General features: G+C 38.4%; 1 protein-coding gene and 1 pseudogene across 1 annotated transcript in view; one reads left to right on the forward strand and one right to left on the reverse strand.

Moving 5' to 3' along the window:
• The window catches only part of ZYG11B (zyg-11 family member B, cell cycle regulator), a 97682-nt gene that overhangs the window by 20837 nt on the left and 57351 nt on the right, over positions 1-19494 (forward strand). Inside the window, exons 2-3 of the mRNA XM_044238246.1 lie at positions 5290-5455; positions 17543-18297. Of these exons, the coding sequence (XP_044094181.1) occupies positions 5290-5455; positions 17543-18297 (921 nt within the window). The remainder of the gene's footprint in view (positions 1-5289; positions 5456-17542; positions 18298-19494) is intronic.
• Positions 7479-8802, reverse strand: LOC122899980 (annotated as a pseudogene).

The following is a 19494-nucleotide window of genomic DNA, read 5'->3' on the forward strand; positions in this document are numbered from 1 at the left end:
TTAAATAAATATTTTTTTATGACAACTTAATTGAGACATAATTCATATACCATGTAGTTCACCCATTTAAAATGTGTCCCAATTCAGTGGTTTTTTAATATATTCATAGAGTTGTCTAACTGTAACCACAATGAATTTTAGAACATTTTCATCACCCCAAAAAGAAGCCCTGTAACCATTAGCATTTACTTCCCATTTTCCTTCCAACTCCTCCTTCTCTCAGCCCTGGCATCCAGTATTCTACTTTTTGTCTCTATAGATTTGCCTATTTTGGATATTTTATGTAAATGGAATCATACAATATATGATCTTTTGTCACTGCCTTTTTTCACTTAGCATACTATTTTTTTAAGTTATATATATTTATTGGGGCACCTAGCTGGCTCAATCAGCTAAGCATCTGCCTTCTGCTCTGGTCATTCCCAGGGTCCTGGGATGGAGCCCTACATCAGGCTCCCTGCTCAGCTAGAAGCTTGCTTCTCCCTCTCCCTCTGCTGTACCCCCTGCTTGTGCTCTCTCAGTCTCACACATGCACTCTCCCTTTCTCTCTCTCTCAAAATAAATAAATAAAATCTTTAAAAAGTTGTTTATTTATTTTAAGTAATCTCTATATCCAACATGGAGCTCGAACTCATGTCCAAGAGTTGCATGCTCTTCCATCTGAGCCTGCTAGGTGCCCCACTTAGCATACTATTTTCAGGGTCCATCCATGCTGTGTGGTATATCAGGATTCCTTTTTTTGCTAAATAAATAGTATTCCATTATGTAGATAAGCCATATTTTATTTATCCATTCATCAGTTGATGGATATTTGTGGTGTTTCTACCTTTTAACTATTATGAATAATGCTTCTATAAACATTTCATGTACAAGTTTTCCATTTCTCTTGGGTAAATATCCAGGGGTCAAATTACTAGGTTATATGGTAATTGGTAGACTTTTCCCCAAAGTGTCTTCATCATTTTATATTCCTACCAGCAATGTATGAGAGTTGCAGTTTCTGAACATCTTCACCAACACTTAGTATCTGACTCCCTACTTTTAACCACCCTAATGGATGTGAGGTGTTATTTCATTATGATTTTGATTTGCGTTTCCCTGGTCATTAATGATTTTGAGCATTTTTTTCTTTCTTTCTTTTTTTTTTTTTTTAAGACTTTATTTATTTATTTGACAGACAGAGATCACAAGTAGGCAGAGAGGAAGGCAGAGAGAGCTGAGCAGAAAGCCTGATGTGGGGCTCGATGTGGGGCTCAATGTGGGGCTTGATTCCAGGACCATGGGATCATGATCTGAACGGAAGGCAGAGGCTTTAACCCACTGAGCCACCCAGGAGCCTCGAGCATATTTTCATTTGATTATTTTTTTCCTTTTTTTTTTTTTTTCTTTTTCATTTGATTTTTGGTTATTTGTAATTTTTTGGAGAAATGTCTATTCAGACCTTTGCCTGTTTTTCTTTTTTTTTTTTTTAAGATTTTATTTTTTTATTTGACACACAGAGATCACAAGCAGGCAGAGAGGGAGGCAGAGAGAGAGGAAGGGAAGCAGGCTCCCTGCTGAGCAGAGAGCCCGAGGCGGGGCTTGATCCCAGAACCCTGGGATCATGACCTGAGCCAAATGCAGAGGCTTTAACCCACTGAGCTACCCAGGCACCCCACCTTTGCCTGTTTTTAATTGAGTTGGCTTTTTATTGTTGAGTCATAAGAGTTATCTATATATATATTTTTTTGTTTTAAAATACAAGTTTTTTTCCTTTTTAATTTAAATTCAGTTAGCCAACTTATAGTACATCATTAGTTTCAGATGTAGTGTTCAATAACTTACCAGTTGCATATACATCCAGAGCTCACGACATTATGTGCCCTCCCTAATCCCCCTCACTCAGTTACCCCATCCTCCCATCCAGTTACTTTTATATTCTAGATTCAAATCTCTTCTTAGATATATGATTTGCAAATAGTTTCTCCCATTCTGTGGTCTTTCTTTTCATTGTCTTGATGATGATCTTTGAAGGACAAAAATTTCTCTTTTTTTAAGATTTTATTTGAGAGCGAGAAAGAGAGCATGTGCTTGCATGAGCTGGGGGAGGAACAGAGGGAAAAGCAGACTCCCCACCGAGCAGGGAGACCAATGTGGGGCTCCATCCCAGGATCATGGGATCGTGGCCTAAGCTGAAGGTGGATGCTTAACCAACTGAGCCAGCCAGGTGCCCCCCAAATTTTCTTATTTTGATGAGGTTCAACTTATGTTTACTTTTCTTTAGTTGTTTGTTCTTTTGGTGCTGTATCTAAGAAACCGTTTACTAACACAAAACCAAGATTTATACCTGTGTTTTCTTCCAAGAGCTTTATAATTTTAGCTCTTACATTTATGGCCTTGATTCATCTTTAGTTAATTTTTGTATGACATGAGGTAGAACACTGTCTTCATCCAGTTCATACTTTTGCATGTCCAGCACCATTTGTTTAAAAACCTATTCTTTTGCTCATTGAATTGTGCAGGTATCCTTGTCAAAAATATTGACCATAGGAAAAAAAAAACATTGATCATAAATATTAGAGTTTATTTTTGGATTCACAGTTCTGTTTCATTGATATATATATATATATATATAGATAGATAGATAGATAGTTATCTATCTATCTATACTTTTTTTTTTTTTTTAAGATTTTTATTTATTTATTTGACAGACAGAGATCACAGCAGACAGAGAGGCAGGCAGAGAGAGAGGGAAGCAGGCTCCCTGCTGAGCAGAGAGCCCGACGCGGGACTCGATCCGAGGACCCCAAGATCATGACCTGAGCCGAAGGCAGCGGCTTAACCCACTGAGTCACCCAGGCGCCCCCTATATATATTCTTATGCCAGTACCACAGTGTTTTGGTTACTATAGCTTTGTAGTGAGTTTTAAAATTGATAAGTGTGAGTACTCCAGATTGGTTTTTTTCCTCAGTATTATTTCAGTTATTCTAGGTCCATTGTATTTCCGTATGAATTTTAGGATGAGCTTTTAATTTCTGTGAAAAAGTAAGCTGGACTTTGATAAGGATTGTATTGAAACTATAGAACAATTAACAATATTAAATCTTCTGATCTATGAATATTGATGTTTTTCTATTTGAGTTGGCTTTAATTTTTTATTTTATACTTTTTTCCTAAAATTTATTTCTAAATATGTTACTTTCTTTGATGTTATTATAAATGGAATTGTTTTCTTATTTTCACTTTCAGATTGTTCAGTATAATTGTATAGATATAATTGATATGATGTATTGTAAATAAAGTAGAACTTACATCCTACAGCCTTGCTGAACTTTTTTTCTTTTTAATGTTCTGATAATTTTTCATTGTTGTCAATTCCTTGGCTTTTTTTTTTTTTAAGATTTTATTTATTTATTTGAGAGAGAGAGTGAACGACCGGGAGTGAGAAAGAGAGCAGGAGCAGAGGGGCAGAGGGAGAGGGAGAAGCAGGCTCCCCACTGAGCAGGGAGTATGACGTGGGGCTCAATCCTGAGAACCCTGGGACCATGACCTGAACTGAAGGCAGAAACTTAATCCACTGAGCCACCCAGGTGCCCCTATATTTTTTGAAATGTAATGTTTAATAGCTCCCATTAAAATGTCACATGTATAGTATAATGTGGCTAAGAGTTGTGCTCCTGAGTCAGTTTTTAATTTGACACTATACTTTATCACTGACTATATGCAGAATGCTGAGAAAGATGTTACTTTTCTGAGCCAGTTTTCAATTAAAACTTTAAAGATGGGAATGCCTAGGTGGCTCAGTTGGTTGGGCGACTGCCTTTGGCTCAGGTCATGGTCTGAGAGAAAGTCATGGCCCGAGAGTCCTGGGATCAAGGCCCCACATCGGGCTCCCAGCTTGGCAGTGAGTCTCCTTCTCCTCCCAGTTCCCCTGCTTGTGCTCTCTCTCTATCAGATTAAAAAACAAAACAAAACAAAACAAACAAACAAACAAAACCCCACAAAACTTTGGAAATGAAGATAATGTTTGACTACTTTTTAAAATGGGATGAAGGGGGGTACCTGGGTGGCTCAGTGGGTTAACCCTCTGCCTTCTGCTCAGGTCATGATCTTAGGGTCCTGGGATCGAGCCCCACGTCGGGCTCTCTGCTCGGTGGGGAGCCTACTTCGCTTTCCCCCTCTGCCTGCCTACTTCGCTTTCCCCCTCTGCCTGCCTCTCTGCCTATTTGTGATCTCTCCCTCTCTCTGTTAAATAAATAAATAAAATCTTTTAAAAAATTACTAAAAAAATAAAATGGGATGAAGGAATAAGTGAAATAATGGATAATTCATGTATGATACTCAGCACAGTCATAAAAGCATCTAATGGATGATAGCTACTATAATTATATTTTAATTATATTGTTACTACTGGGGACATTTACAGTGTTTATTTCTATAGTTAAAACCCTTACACTTAAGGGCACCTGGGTGGCTCAGTGGGTTGGGCCTCTGCCTTCGGCTCTCAGGTCATGATCTCAGGGTACTGGGATCGAGCCCCACATCGGGCTCTCTGCTCAGCAGGGAGCCTGCTTCCTCCTTTCTCTGCCTGCCTCTCTGCCTAGTTGTGATCTCTCTCTCTCTCTCTGTCAAATAAATAAAAAAATCTTTAAAAAAAAAACAAAAAACCCCTTACACTTAAATCTTTGTGCTTATTTGATTAGTTCTTTATTCCTCAGACTGGAATAACAGGGTTAACCTTTTTCTATTTTGAGGATGTTAACACCTATAGCAAATTCTTTTACCCAAATAAATTAATCATATTTGAATTATCAGATTGGGATGGGGATTTTGTGGGATATCAAGTTTGAGAGTAAATTTGGTCTAGATTTTAGAAGGACTCAGGCATCAGTCTTACAATCTAAGAATTTTATTTTTTGTCTTCAGGCCCTTGGAAATTTGTGGAAGAGTTGACCAGGGGATGGTCATGGGTAGTAATTTAGGAAGATTAATCTGCTATACCTTGATGTCTTCCCCGACCATCCTTGTCTGATTAGGACACCCTGCTTGTACTTACGTACTACTCAATATGTCTTCTAGTATAATATGTAATGTATTTTATGTAAATACCTGTTTAAACGTTTCTCTTCTGCCTTTTGAGAACATGGGTTACCTATTGTAGTCCCAGCACCTAACACAGTATCTAACGTATGGTAGACACTGAGTAAAAATACTTCTTGAATGAGTTCATGAAAGTTTTGTTTTCTATTTTTCTGGAAACTAACTTATTGGCTTTTGTCTTCCCTTTATGTTTTTTCCTGGGCTCCAAGGAGGAGGCATCTCCCTATTCCTTACTTGATATCTGCTTGAATTTCCTGACTACTCATCTTGAGAAGTTCTGTTCAGCAAGACAAGATGGAACATTGTGTCTGCAGGAACCTGGAGTATTCCCACAGGAGGTGGCTGATCGACTGCTTCAGACTATGGCTTTTCATGGTAAAAAATACACAGAGGAAATAAGAATTATGTGCTGTTAATTGGCATTGGATTTTGAGTGCTGCTGTGGCATTTAATTATTTTCTTAGAAAAGGCCAGATGAGTCTGATTCCAGGAAAAGGAATTCATTTATTTTTTTCTTTCCTGCCACTTACTATGTAATTTGGAATAATCATTTTTCTTTTCTAATCTAGGAAAATTTCTTTCTTTCTTTCTTTCTTTCTTTCTTTCTTTCTTTCTTTCTTTCTTTCTCTCTTCTTCTTTTTCTGCTTTTCCCATGGCAAAAATAACTTTTTTTTAAAAAAAGATTTTATTTATGGAGCGCCTGGGTGGCTCAGTGGGTTAAGCCTCTGCCTTCGGCTCAGGTCATGATCTCTTGGTCCTGGGATCAAGCCCCACATCGGGCTCTCTGCTCAGCAGGGTGCCTACTCCTCCCTGCCTCCCGCCTCCGCTTGCTCTCTCTGTCAAATAAATAAAATCTTTAAAAAAAATAAAAATAGGGGCGCCTGGGTGGCTCAGCGGGTTAAGCCGCTGCCTTCATGAACTTCGAGTCCTCTGATGGAGCCCCGCATCAGGCTCTCTGCTCAGCAGGGAGCCTGCTTCCTCCTCTCTCTCTGCCTGCCTCTCTGCCTGCTTGTGATCTCTCTCAATAAATCTCTCTCAAATAAATAAATAAAATCTTTAAAATAAAATAAAATAATAAAAATAAAAAGATTTTATTTATTTATTTGATAGAGAGAAATCACAAGTAGGCAGAGAGGCAGGCGGGGGGGCGGGGTGGGGAGCAGGCTCCCTGCTGAGCAGAGAGCCCGATGTGGGGCTCGGTCCCAGGACCCTGAGATCATGACCTGAGCCGAAGGCAGAGGCTTTAACCCACTGAACCAACCAGGTGCCCCCAAAATAACTTATCTTTCAAAATATCCCTTTAGAAGTTTGCTGGTATAAAGTACCTTACGTCTTCATTTGGCAGTGGGAAAAATAAACACTTACAGAAAAATGAGTTTCTGCTTTTGACCTTTGAATTGGGAAAGCATAGCTAATTTAGTACTTCTGTTTTCAAAAACGAATTTTGAAAATAAGTTGGGAGAGTCTTATCTGTGGAATTCTGTTTATGTAGAGGATTTTTGTTATTTCTGATTAAGGCTTTTTTTTTTTTTTTTTTTTTTTGCTTTGTAATCAGTATATTAAGGAGACATTCATACATTCCAATTGCTTAATTCTGATAACCAGATTTAAGCTTGTGAACATGACTTTTTAAACATACAATTAAAGCTATTCATCATAATTTGCTATACTACCAACATTAAATTACAGTTACTTTGGAGTGTTATTTAAAGTAAGCCTGTAACATACCTTAAATAAAAAAAAAACCTTCCTATCTCATACATGCAAACTTCTCCGTGTAAATGTCTCTTCACTGTAAGTTACCCTGCTCCCGAAGCCACTACTCTGAAGCTTATCATGGTCCAAAGAGAAGGCAAAAAAGTATAACCAGGACTGATATATATATATGTATATATATATTAAAAAAAGGGGGAAGAAAAAGATGGCACAGAAGGGAATGCAATTCTACAAGTGCAAGCCCTCAAGCAGCAGCATATGACAAACCCCTTCTTTAAAGAGTTATCCTTTCTATCACTGATACCACAGGCCAAATTACATAGCATGCCATCTTCAAGTAACAGTTGAGGCAATAAATGCAGAGGCATCACAATGAACCCCACTTAACATAACTATAGACCAACACTTCTCTACAAATTCTTTGTCTGATTGCCAATTAAATACAAGTTTTAACTTCATAGCTTAACAATTAAGGGTCATACACTGAAGTCAACACATACACCTAGCATTTCAGTCTGAGCTGTTTCATATACATAGAACTAAAATTAATTACAAGGTATGGCCTAACAAATGCTAGGGGAGATTTTTTTTGAAAGTTTTTACAAATATTAAACTTATCTTCCACACTGAAGTCATCATACATACGGGGCAAAGTCGGAGCTTTTATATTTGAGTTTATTCTTCATTTAACTTTTAAAATACTACTATAGTTGAATATTAAAACAAAAACAATAGCAAGTAGTGAGCTATGATTATAGTCCTTCACTCATTCACTACTGCACATAAAATGCCAGCAGTGTTATTCACTGGCCCCATTAAGAGGTCTGACACCGAACACCACCCCTGGGATGATGTTCATCATCCTCATATGCTTCCCCATTGTAATGGCGCCATCTTTCCTGATTTGGATCAAAGTCCACCAGTTCTACCTGGTCCATTTCATCAGTCTCTTCTACTTCCTTCCTCTCAGGTAGGAGTTTTTCCAGCAAAGAGAGTTTATCAGGAGACAGAAAGCCATTCTCAGGAAAATTTACCTTAAATTCGATGATGAGGCGACCCTTCTCATATGGCCTACGATAAATTGGCATGCCTTCATTTAGCACACACTTGATATCTCCATGCTTGACAATTTGACCTGGATGAGAGGTGATGACAGTGGTTCGGTTGTCAAGAGTAGATATTGGCTTTTGAAAACTGCACAGTGCTTCAACCAGCTGTATGTCTATACACATGAAAAGGTCTTCTTGCCGAGTAAAAACAGCATGGTCCTTCTGATCTAAAACAATGATAATATCTCCTGGTTCCAGTCCTGGTTCTTGGTCTCCCTCACCATGGAATGTTATCTTCTGGCCATCTTTCATGCCTTTGTCAATATGAACTTCTAGAATCTTCTTCTCTCGAACTATCTTCCTTCCATAGCAGCTTTTACATCTATCTTTAAGACTGATCCGTTCCCCATGACCCTGGCACTCCATGCACACAGATTGAATTTGCTGAACCATTTCAGGTCCTATCTGATGAATTCTTATTTGCATTCCAGTACCTCGGCAATTGGGACAACACTCAACTGTTCCTTTCTTACCACCTTGGCCTTCACATTTATCGCAAATCACATTCTTTTGCAGAGCTAGTTTTCTTGTTGCACCATTATGTAAATCTTCTAAGGTTACTGAGAGCTGATGCACAACATTTTTACCTCTCCTTTCTCTCTGCATTCTTCGTCCTCCTCCAAAAAACATATCAAAGATGTCCATGGGGGAGCCAAAACCACCACCAGCTCCACCTTCTTTAATTGCCTATTCACCTCCTTTGTCATATAATTCCCTTTTCTTTGCATCAGAGAGTACTTCATAAGCTTGAGAAATCTGTTTAAACTTCTCTCCTTCATTTGGATTCTTATCAGGGTGGTACTTCAAAGCCAGTTTCCTGTAGGCCTTTTTCAGTTCTTCTTGGGTGGCATTGGGTTTGACCCCTAAAACATCATAATAAGTGGTTTCTTTCACCATTTTCTACAGCCGGTGAGAGGGCCAAGGCGATGTGGGGGAGCGGGAAGGAGCACGTTGCTGGGCGCAGCTTGGGTAGCCGCCACTCCTTCGCGTCTCACCGAGCGTTCTGGAAAGTTCCGCCTATTTCTGATTAAGTTTTAAGTTGAAATAGATAATGCCATTTTTAATTCCGGTTTATAAACTCTTTTCAAGTAGGAAATATAATTTGTCCACAACTATAAAATAGAATAACAATGTGGCAATAATAATTACTATCATTTACTTATTATCTGTTTCGTGCTAGGATTTTATGTTTTCCTTGAATTTTCTCTGAAACCTTATAAAATAACCACTATTAAAAAAAGATAACTTTGAAAAAAAAAAAATAAATAAAAAATAAATAAAAAAAGATAACTTTGGGCGCCTGCGTGGCTCAGTGGGTTAAAGCCTCTGCCTTTGACTCAGGTCATGGCCGAGCCCTCCATCGGGCTCTCTGCTCAGCGGGGAGCCTGTTTCCCCCTCTTCTCTCTCTCTGCCTGCCTCTCTGCCTACTTGTGATCTCTGTCTGTCAAATAAATAAATAAAATCTTTTAAAAAAAAGATAACTTTTATAATCCCATTTATATACAGATAAGGAAACTGATTCAGAAAAGTAACTTGTTAGAGGTCATAATGCTAGTAAATGGTAGAGTCCTACCTAGTTCAGATCGAAGTCTGATTCCAAATCTGTGCTGTTTTCACCGCCACACAATCTTCCTATAACTACATTAGAGATATTCCTGTTCTATATGCCAGAGAATACTGTACACTTTGCTTGCTGTGGCTTTATATATATGAAGTATGAATCCAGATAATGTATTCCAAGGAGGGGTGGGAGAAATAAGGGTATAATTGAGGCATTTTAGAATAATTTTAGAAAGAAGATGTTTGAACTCCTTGGATTTCACTGAGTTGCTCAAGTCTGTAGTCTCTTTGAATTCAGCCTGCCAAAGGAACTGGGATGATACCAGTAGGTACTATATATGGTAAAGTTAAAGGTTCGTTACAAAGCTGCACAACAATTTAAGAGATTATGTCAGTGCTTTCTTTCTTTTTTGGTCTCAATTTAATGACTATGCTTAACATATTCAATTTAAATATATATACATATAACTAATCTTGTAAATCAAAGGAATAAATGTTAAGTAGAGTCTTAATTTGCCAGAAACTTTTTGAAATATAACTACTGATAGCTAATATTAGCAGCTAACATTTATTGAATACTTGTTATTGTATACTAGCTCTGTGGCAAATGCTTTATATGGGTAAAATAATGGAAGCAGTTTTCAAATAAGTGTAACTAAATAATTATCCCCCAGAGTAGTATCATCAGAATGTGTTTTCTGCCTCTTCTTTTCAAGCTGCCTTCAGATGAGAGAAGGTATATATATATATATATACACACACACACACACACACACACACACACATATATATATATGAAGCTGCCTTCAGATCAGAGAAATAACTTAATGTCCTCATTTGTGTTACCTCAATGTTATTTCTGACCTCATTCACCAGAAAGTGTTCTGAATTAATCTCTTTGCAAAAGAAACAAGAGTAGATAGTACTAACCTAAAACTAACATAATATTGTATGTCAACTATATTTCAGTAGTAAAAATAAAAATTGAAGAAGCAGTCTGTGGGAAAAAAAAACCTTACAGTATTTCCAGGCTGTGTTGTATATTATACGACAAGCTTGAAATTCAACTTATGAATTTGTCAGATGTAGATTAAGATAGGTAATAATTAAAATATAAAAAATTGAAAAACAAAGAGTGGATACTACTGACAATATGCAAAAGAACATAATGCCAATTTTGCCACAATTTTTAAAAGTTTCATCAGTTTTTCTGTATTTGAACATTTTCATAAAAAATGGAAAAAAGTTCTATGAATACTTTTAGAATTTATAATATTTTTTCTAATAGCATAATGATTTTAGAAAATCTTAACTTATTTACATTCAGATTTTTCTATTTGCCCAATTCAAAAGAAAAATGATATTGGTAGCAGTTTTTATTAAAATAAGCCTGATGTTAAAGATTTTACTTAACTGGGATCTTTGATTCCTTTGTCATAATCGTTGCTTATTCTGTGTCATGGTGCTAAAAGTTTTCTTGGAAATGTGTGTTTAAGAGCCAGGAATCAGAATATTTGCCATCTAATGCCTCTGTGTTATATTATGACCTAATCTAAATTTTTATACCTTGACATGGTCAGCCATATCTGTTTTGGGATTAAATTGAAAAGAATAATGCCTTTTGGGGGGGGAAGAGTAATACCTTTTGAAACATTATGGTTTGCATCCTTGAATAGTCACCTAGACTTCCTAGGTGACTGAGGACTTATATTCCCTGAATAGTACCTCACATTGCTGATCACCTCAACTCTTTATAGCCTAAAACAGAAAGAAAGAAAAGAATGCTTTGGGGCGAAATCCTTGCATTTAGGCTTCTGTACTTCAGTCCTTGAAAGAAGCCCTTTGAGGTCCCTGGGTGGCTCAGTTGGTTAAGTGTCTGCCTTCTGCTCAGGTCATGATCCCAGGGTGCTGGGATTGAGCCCCACATCTGGCTACTTGCTCAGCAGGGAGTCTCCCTCTCCCTCTATCCCCTGTTCATACTCTGTCTCTGTCTTTTCTCTCTCAAGTAAATTTAAAAAATGAAGAAGAAGCCCTTGAGGAACCCTCATTTAGAGCATATTCTTAAATGGGAGTACTGAGATGGCAGAGTAGGAGGATCCTAAGCTTACCTCATCGCACAGACACATCTAGATAACACCCACATCAGTGTAGATAACCTACAGCATATTCTTAAATGTACATGGTCTTAATTACCATACAAATTAGGAATTAATATCTGAAGGGAACAACTAACAACCCAAGTGGATAGCATGACAGTAAAGGAAGATTTGGCTTAAATACATTGTAGCAAGTAGTTATTTGGTCATGGAAAAAAGATTGGTGATTCTTCAGTATGTTTATATTTGAAAGAAGGGGAAGATAATCTAGAAAGATTTCCTTCAGATATAGTAATGACATTTGTGTAGTGCTTTCAGTTTACAGAATGATTTCTATATGTATTGTCTTATTTAATCTTCAGCAGTCCCTGTGAGGGAAATATAATTATTCAATACTTAACATAGTGCCAAGCATACAACAGATGAAGAATCTTATCTTTTATAGATAAGGAGTCTTCCTTTCACAGATAAGGAATCTTAGACTTGTGGAATAATTTGTCTAGTGTCAAAGAGCAAATGAATGTTGGATCCAGGATTTAAACATAGAATTGATTTATAGATCTCATGCTCTTTTAAAAATACTTTGCTCTTTTAATTCTATTACTCTTAAATGTAGAGACTTAAATTTAGTTATTAGAAAAATTTACTTAATGTTGGGACGCCTGGGTGGCTCAGTTGGTTTAGCAGCTGCCTTTGGCTCGGGTCATGATCCCAGCGTCCTGGGATCGAGTCCCACATGGGCTCCCTAGTTAGCAGGGAGCCTGCTTCTCCCTCTGCCTCTGCCTGCCACTCTATCTGCCTGTGCTCACTCACTCTGACAAATAAATAAATAAAATCTTTAAAAAGAAAAATTTACTTAATGTAGATTGTTGACCCAGAGAGGCCAAGAGTAACCTGTTTTACTACATATATGTATATGATATCAAAATTTGAAACCATTGTTTTGTTTTTCAGTTCTAAGATTTCCATTTGGTGGTGGTGGTGGTGGTGGTTTTTTTTTAAAAGATTTTCTTTATTTATTTGAGAGAGAGAGAGAGAGCATGAGTGGTTGTGGGGGAGGGGCAGAGTGCAAGGGACAGGCAGACTCACTGTTGAGCAGGGAGCCCAACACAGGTCTCAAATCCCAGGACCCCAAGATCATGACTTGAGCTGAAGGCAGACACTTAACTGACTGAGCCACCCAGGCGCCCCATTTGGTTCTTTATATTTTCTGTTTCTTTGCTTTGGCTTTCTATTATTTCTTTTTGAGCATGTTTATAATTGCTCACATGCATTTTTATGATGGCTTCTTTAAAATCTGTCAAATTTAACATTTGTATTATCTCAGTGTTGACATCTATAGATTTTCTTTTTTTTATTTTGAGATCTTTTTGGTCCTTGGTATGATGTGTGATTTTTTATTGAAATCTGGACATTTAGGGTATTAGGAGACTTTTCTGTTTTAGTTTGTATTTCTGACACTACTCCAGTAGGGGAAGGTAGAGGCACTGCTTTTTTATTGCCAGGTTGGGGTAAATGTTCTGGTTTCCATGTGACTTCTGTTGACACCCAAGATATGGGGCTTCTCATTACTGTTTTGCAGGGAATAGCATTTTGTTCCCCACTAGGATTCTACTGGTACCTCCCTAGCTGAGAGGAGTGTGAGTACTTTATTTCTCTCCCCAGTTGGCCTCCACTGACACCATGTTGGGGTGAGGTGGCCTCATTACTGTTGGGCAGTAGTGAAAGTCTTGACTCTTCTTCAGGCCTTTTTTGAGATCACCCCAGCAGGGAGGGGAGGAGCACCTCATTACTGCCAAATGAATGTGAAAGTCCAGGCTCCCCATATAATATCCATCACCATCACTGGGGAAAGAGTGGTTCTTACCACCTAACATGGATGAAAGTCCTGGCTCCCTACTCAGCCTTTTCTAACACCTCCCTGTGGAGAGATTGGAACAACTAGTTACAGCTAACAAGGGTAAAAGTCTAAGTTCCCCTTGCGGCATATGCTGGTGTTGGGGGTGCTGGGACTACAGTCTTTTCTGTGGTGTTTGGCTGAAGGAAAGTAGTTCTTGTCTGAAAGTTTCTGTCTTGTTAAACTGCTTTCTTCCTGGTTCTTTAGCTAGAATGAGAAGATTATTTTGGAGCCTTTTGCGGGGTGGTGGTGCTCTGTCAGCATTTCTGGGTTACCAATTTCTTCAACTTTAAGTCTGAGATATATGGAGCAAGAAAAAAATTCAGGAACCTCACCATACCATTTTTTGGGTCCCAAGGTCCCTAGCTGCTCTGCTTTTCTTCTGTTTATCTTTCAGTGTTACCTACCCTATCTTCTACCCAACTCATTTCTTGCCTCTCCCCACTTGCATGCTTAAATCTCTGGGATTACACAGGTTCTCAGTCATATCTTGGTTTTTACCAGTGTTCTTCCTCTCTCTTTTTTTTTTTTTAAAGATTTTATTTATTTATTCGACAGAGAGAGAGAGAGAGATCGCAAGTAGGCAGAGAGACAGGGGGAAGCAGGCTCCCCGCTGAGCAGAGAGCCCGATGTGGGGCTCGATCCCAGAACCCTGAGACCATGACCTGAGCCGAAGGCAGAGGCTTAACCCACTGAGCCACCCAGGCGCCCCTGTTCTTCCTCTCTTTATCAGGGAAACATCTTATAGCTCTATCTGTTTCTTACACTCAAGCAATCTAGAACTACTTGCCATTTTCTTTTTTTTTTAAAGATTTTATTTATTTATTTGACAGACAAAGATCACAAGCAGGCAGAGAGAGAGGAGGAAGCAGGCTCCCTGCTGAGCAGAGAGCCCTATGTGGGGCTCGATCCCAGGACTCTGGGATCATGACCTGAGCCGAAGGCAGAGGCTTTAACCCACTGAGCAACCCAGGTGCCCCACTACTTGCCATTTTCTAATTATGTGTTGTGCTTTTCCATGTCTGAGGCCTTTTGGGGGGCATTTAAAAAATTGAGATAAAATTGACATACAATATATTAGTTTCAGGTGTACAACATAATCGATTTGATATATGTATGCGCTAAAGCTTTATTTAGTCTTCCTTTAATACCCCTCACCTTTCTCCCTCCTTGAATTTTTCCTTCATCTTTGAAGGACTTATTCAAAGATTACCTCTTCTGTTGAATCTTTCTAGGTCTTCAGGAATGATGGGTTGCTTCCTTTTCTTTGTTTCCATGGTACTTTGTACTGGACTCTGATATACCATAGATCTCATTTTGTTACATTAACACTTTCACTCCATGGAATTGTGAATTCTTTGAGTATAGGGGCATAGCTTAATTTTCTTTGTATACACATTTGGTAGTGTTTGACATATAGTGATTGTTTAATAACTGCTCAGTGGCTGGAACCTTACTATGAAATTTACTCCCCTGAAATAGAATTCCAGTAGTTTAAAACACTATCTCTAGAACTGCACTGCCTAAGAGAAATAAAACATGAGCCGCAACTGTGAGGCACATATGTAATTTATTTTATTTTTAAATTTTATTTATTTGACAGGGAGAGAGAGCACAAGCAGGGGGAGTAGGTGAGGGAGAAGCAGGCCCCCCACTGAGCAGGGAGCCCGACACAGGGCTCAATCCCAGGACCCAGGGATCATGATCTGAGCTGAAGGCAGAGCTGAGCTGAGTCACCCAGGCACCCCCACGTAGATAATTTTAAATTTACTAGTGGCCACATTTTAAAAGTAGAAAAAGGTGAAACTAATTCATAATTTTATTTAAGCCAGTACCTCCAAAATACCATTTTAACATGTAGTCAATATGAAAGTTATTTTTTTTATTTATTTTTTTTAAAGATTTATTGATTTATTTATTTGACAGAGAGATCACAAGTAGACAGGCAGGCAGAGAGGGAGAGAGAGAGAGAGAGAGAGAGAGAAGCAGGCTCCCCGCTGAGCAGAGAGCCCGACGCGGGACTCGATCCTAGGACCCCGAGATCATGACCTGAGCCGAAGGCAACGGCTTAACCCACTGAGCCACCCAGGTGCCCCAATATGAAAGTTATTAATGAGATATTATATATATATATAATATATATATATATATATATTTTTTTTTTTTTTTTTAAACTAAATCTTCAAGATCCGATGTATATTTTACACTTACAGCAAACCTCAGTTTGGACTGTCTGCATTTCAAGTGCTCAATAGCTGTGTGTAGCTGGTGGCTACTGGTTTGGACAGTATAGTTCTAGAATAATGGAGTTCTTAATATGTAGTCATTTTTGTCCACTGTGACAGGTAAAGGTTTTTCTTGATTTTAACTTTTTAACCATAAATAAGTCTGCAAAATCCACTGGAAAGCAGTGTTCCCTTTAAAAAAATACTTTAGTTCTGGGGCGCCTGGGTGGCTCAGTGGGTTAAGCCTCTGCCTTCGGCTTGGGTCATGATTCCAGGGTCCTGGGATCGAGCCCCAAATCGCGCTCTCTGCTCAGCGGGGAGCCTGCTTCCTCCTCTCTCTCTGCCTGCCTCTCTGCCTACTTGTGATCTCTCTGTCAAAATAAATAAATAAAATCTTTAAAAAAAAAAAAAGAAAGAAAGAAAGCCTGCAGAATGTTTTCTAAATAAATAAATTAATTAATAATAAAAAAATACTTTAGTTCTAATACAAAGGTGACCCTTAGCTATATCTTTAGCCCAAGCTGTATGAATCTGTTTAGTATGAGTCTGCTGAAGTGCCACTTAGAGTTCTTCCCTTGACTCCAGGCTATTTATTTACCTGGTCCCAACTGTACACTCACCCTGGACTGTTCTTAGGCTATCTTTTATTGGCATGCCTGTTACTTTCACAGGAAATGTTTAATTGATAGGTGGTATGGTTGAGATTGATGTGGTTCCAAGGCATCATATACTTCTGGCACTGTTAGTTGCTAGTCAGGTAGATCTCTAAGGGACTTTAAGAGGTTCCTGTATCCACTGTATTTGAATTTAATCTGACAGAAAGTTAACTATAACCTAGGTCCTTTTTTTTTTTTTTTTTTTTAGATTTTATTTTGTATGTATTTGGCAGAGAGAGAGGAAATATAAGCAGGGGTAGTGGGAGAGGGAGAAGCAGGCTTCCTGCTGAGGAAGGAGCTGGACGTGGGGCTCTGTCCCAGGACCCCGGGATCATGACCTCAGCCAAAGGCAGACTCTTAAGGGCTGAGCCACCCAGGTGCCCCTAACCTCTAGATCCTTTTAATAAGATTTCAGATCTAGCCAGTGATCTGAGTAATTTGCAGATATGCATGTGCTAAATATATGTATGTATATATATATACACGCACATACACACACACATATATTATACCTTTTTATTCATTCAAAGATCATATATATATGTATGTATGTATGTTTGTGTGTATAATAATGTATTATAGTGAAATTGAAGGATAGACTAGTAATGGTAACATTAATGGGTAACAATTAATTCCCCAGATTCAGTAGCTTAACATAAAGTTTGTTTTACCTCACTCATGTTACATAAATGCTGCAAATCCGTGGAGGGTTGTTCTCCATGGTCACTCTTGGATCCAAGCTGATGGAGGCTCCACTTTCAGAAATCTATTCTGTCTAGAACTTGAAGACTCCTCATTTGTCATAGCGGGAAAAGATAGCATGGGAAATTGTGTATTGGCTCTCAGGTGCTTCAGCCTATAGGCCGTTGGTCAAAACTAGGCACATAGCCCCATCTAATTCCAAGGGTAGGATGGGAAATGTAGCTGTCTACATGTCCAGGAAGGCATGAACCAGATGTTAGTGAATATCTATAAGATCTACCACAGTCACTTGCTAGCTCTGTGAGCTTGGAAAGCCACTTTTCTCACCCTAGTGTATTCATCTCTAAGTTGTAATCATAATATTCTTACCCCATGGAATTGTTATGTATATTAAATGAAATATTGTTACATGGGTGTGCTTTGGAAATGTAAGTATGCTGGAAATTTTAGCTATTCTTTAATTATTTTTTGAAATTGAGGTGTTGCTTGTTTTTTTTCCAGGTCTACTGAATGATGGAACTGTAGGTATTTTCAGGGGCAATCAGATGCGCTTAAAGCGTGCTTGCATTCGCAAAGCCAAGATCTCTGCTGTTGCTTTCCGGAAAGCTTTCTGCCATCACAAGTTAGTGGAACTTGATGCTACAGGTGTGAATGCAGACATCACGATTACAGACATCATCAGTGGGCTTGGCAGTAACAAATGGATCCAGCAAAATCTCCAGTGCCTAGTGCTGAACTCGTTAACTCTTTCCCTCGAAGATCCTTACGAGCGGTGCTTCAGCCGGCTTTCTGGCCTTCGAGCGTTAAGCATCACCAATGTTCTCTTTTACAATGAAGACCTCGCTGAAGTTGCCTCATTGCCAAGATTAGAGAGCCTGGATATTTCTAACACCTCAATCACAGACATCACAGCTTTGCTGGCCTGCAAAGACCGACTCAAGTCTCTAACCATGCACCACTTGAAGTGTTTAAAAATGACAACTACCCAGATACTGGATGTTGTGCGGGAACTAAAACATCTGAATCATCTTGACATTTCAGATGATAAACAGTTTACATCAGACATAGCTCTTCGCCTACTAGAACAAAAAGACATCCTACCCAACCTTGTCTCCCTGGATGTTTCTGGGAGAAAGCATGTGACAGATAAAGCTGTTGAAGCCTTTATACAACAACGGCCCAGCATGCAGTTTGTAGGTTTGCTGGCCACTGATGCAGGTTACTCTGAATTCCTCACCGGTGAAGGACATTTAAAGGTTAGACTTTTAAAATGTATTATTTTGTCAGGCTGACCAATGTCTTAGCTGCATAAGGTTCCATTAAGATGAATGTCTAACAATATATGGAACATGTCTGTGAAAGATGGCATTGTATAGTGGAAAGGCCTTGCTTTCAAGTCAGAGAGTCCCAGTTAAAATCCTAGCCTGCTTGCTTCATGACCCAGACCAAGAGATGATGTAACTTTTTGGGTTTCCATTTCTTTATTTACAAAACAGATATTCTATCTAACAAATTCTTCTAAAGGTTAGCAATTATATATGTAAAGTGCTAGTCATGTAGTAGGCCTTGGATAAGTGATAGTTCTTATGATGGTAATATTTAGATATTTTGAACCACTGTAACATACCATTTCTAATTAGTCACTACTCCTTCTTGAATTGATATTCATTGGGAAGTTAAGTTCTCCAAGGAGATCTTTACCATAGAAATGGTGTAATTTTGCTTTTCTTAAGGTTTTTCATGCCTAATGATTTAAATTCATCTGCTTGGTACTTGGGATTCAGAGATAAAAAAGATACAGGACCTGCTTCTAAGGAACTTAGTCTTGGTGATGATACAGTCATAAATAACTATAAAGCCAAAGATCAGTGTAATCGCTGTAAAAGAGTAGAAGAAATTTCTTCCAGCTGGAGAATTGGGGGCTTGATGGAAAAGATGGTAGCTGAGTCATACCTTGAAGGACAGAATTGTGGCAAGTTTAAGGAAAACTAATATTTTCCTAATGTACACTGTATCCTCTAGATGCCTTACATTGATAGGTATTAGCCCCATTTTATAGATGAGAACCATAGACTCAGAAATTATGTATTTACAGTTAGTAAGAACAAACATTTGAATTTTTATCTAATTCCAGAGCCCCATTTTTTCCCCCTACTACCTACACTACTTAAGCAGAAGCATCCTTTGATTCTACCTGGAGCAGAGTCAGGGATGGCCTGAAAGTGGATATTGTGACCCAAAAGGCAAGGTACCTTTTTTGAGTAATCATGACAGACTCAAAAAAGGAGAAGGAAAGTTTAGTTGTAAATATAAACATCTCAGTTCTTAGGTATTTGTAAATTTAGGCCTTAAAAAATAGGATGTAGAAAATGATTTTGAATTATTCTTTTTTATTCATTCAATATTTTACCAAGTGCCTGTGTGCACTGGTCACCATGCGGGGCATGGGGATT

This window comes from Neovison vison, chromosome 2 (genome assembly GCF_020171115.1).
Source record: "Neovison vison isolate M4711 chromosome 2, ASM_NN_V1, whole genome shotgun sequence".
Taxonomy (NCBI): domain Eukaryota; kingdom Metazoa; phylum Chordata; class Mammalia; order Carnivora; family Mustelidae; genus Neogale; species Neogale vison.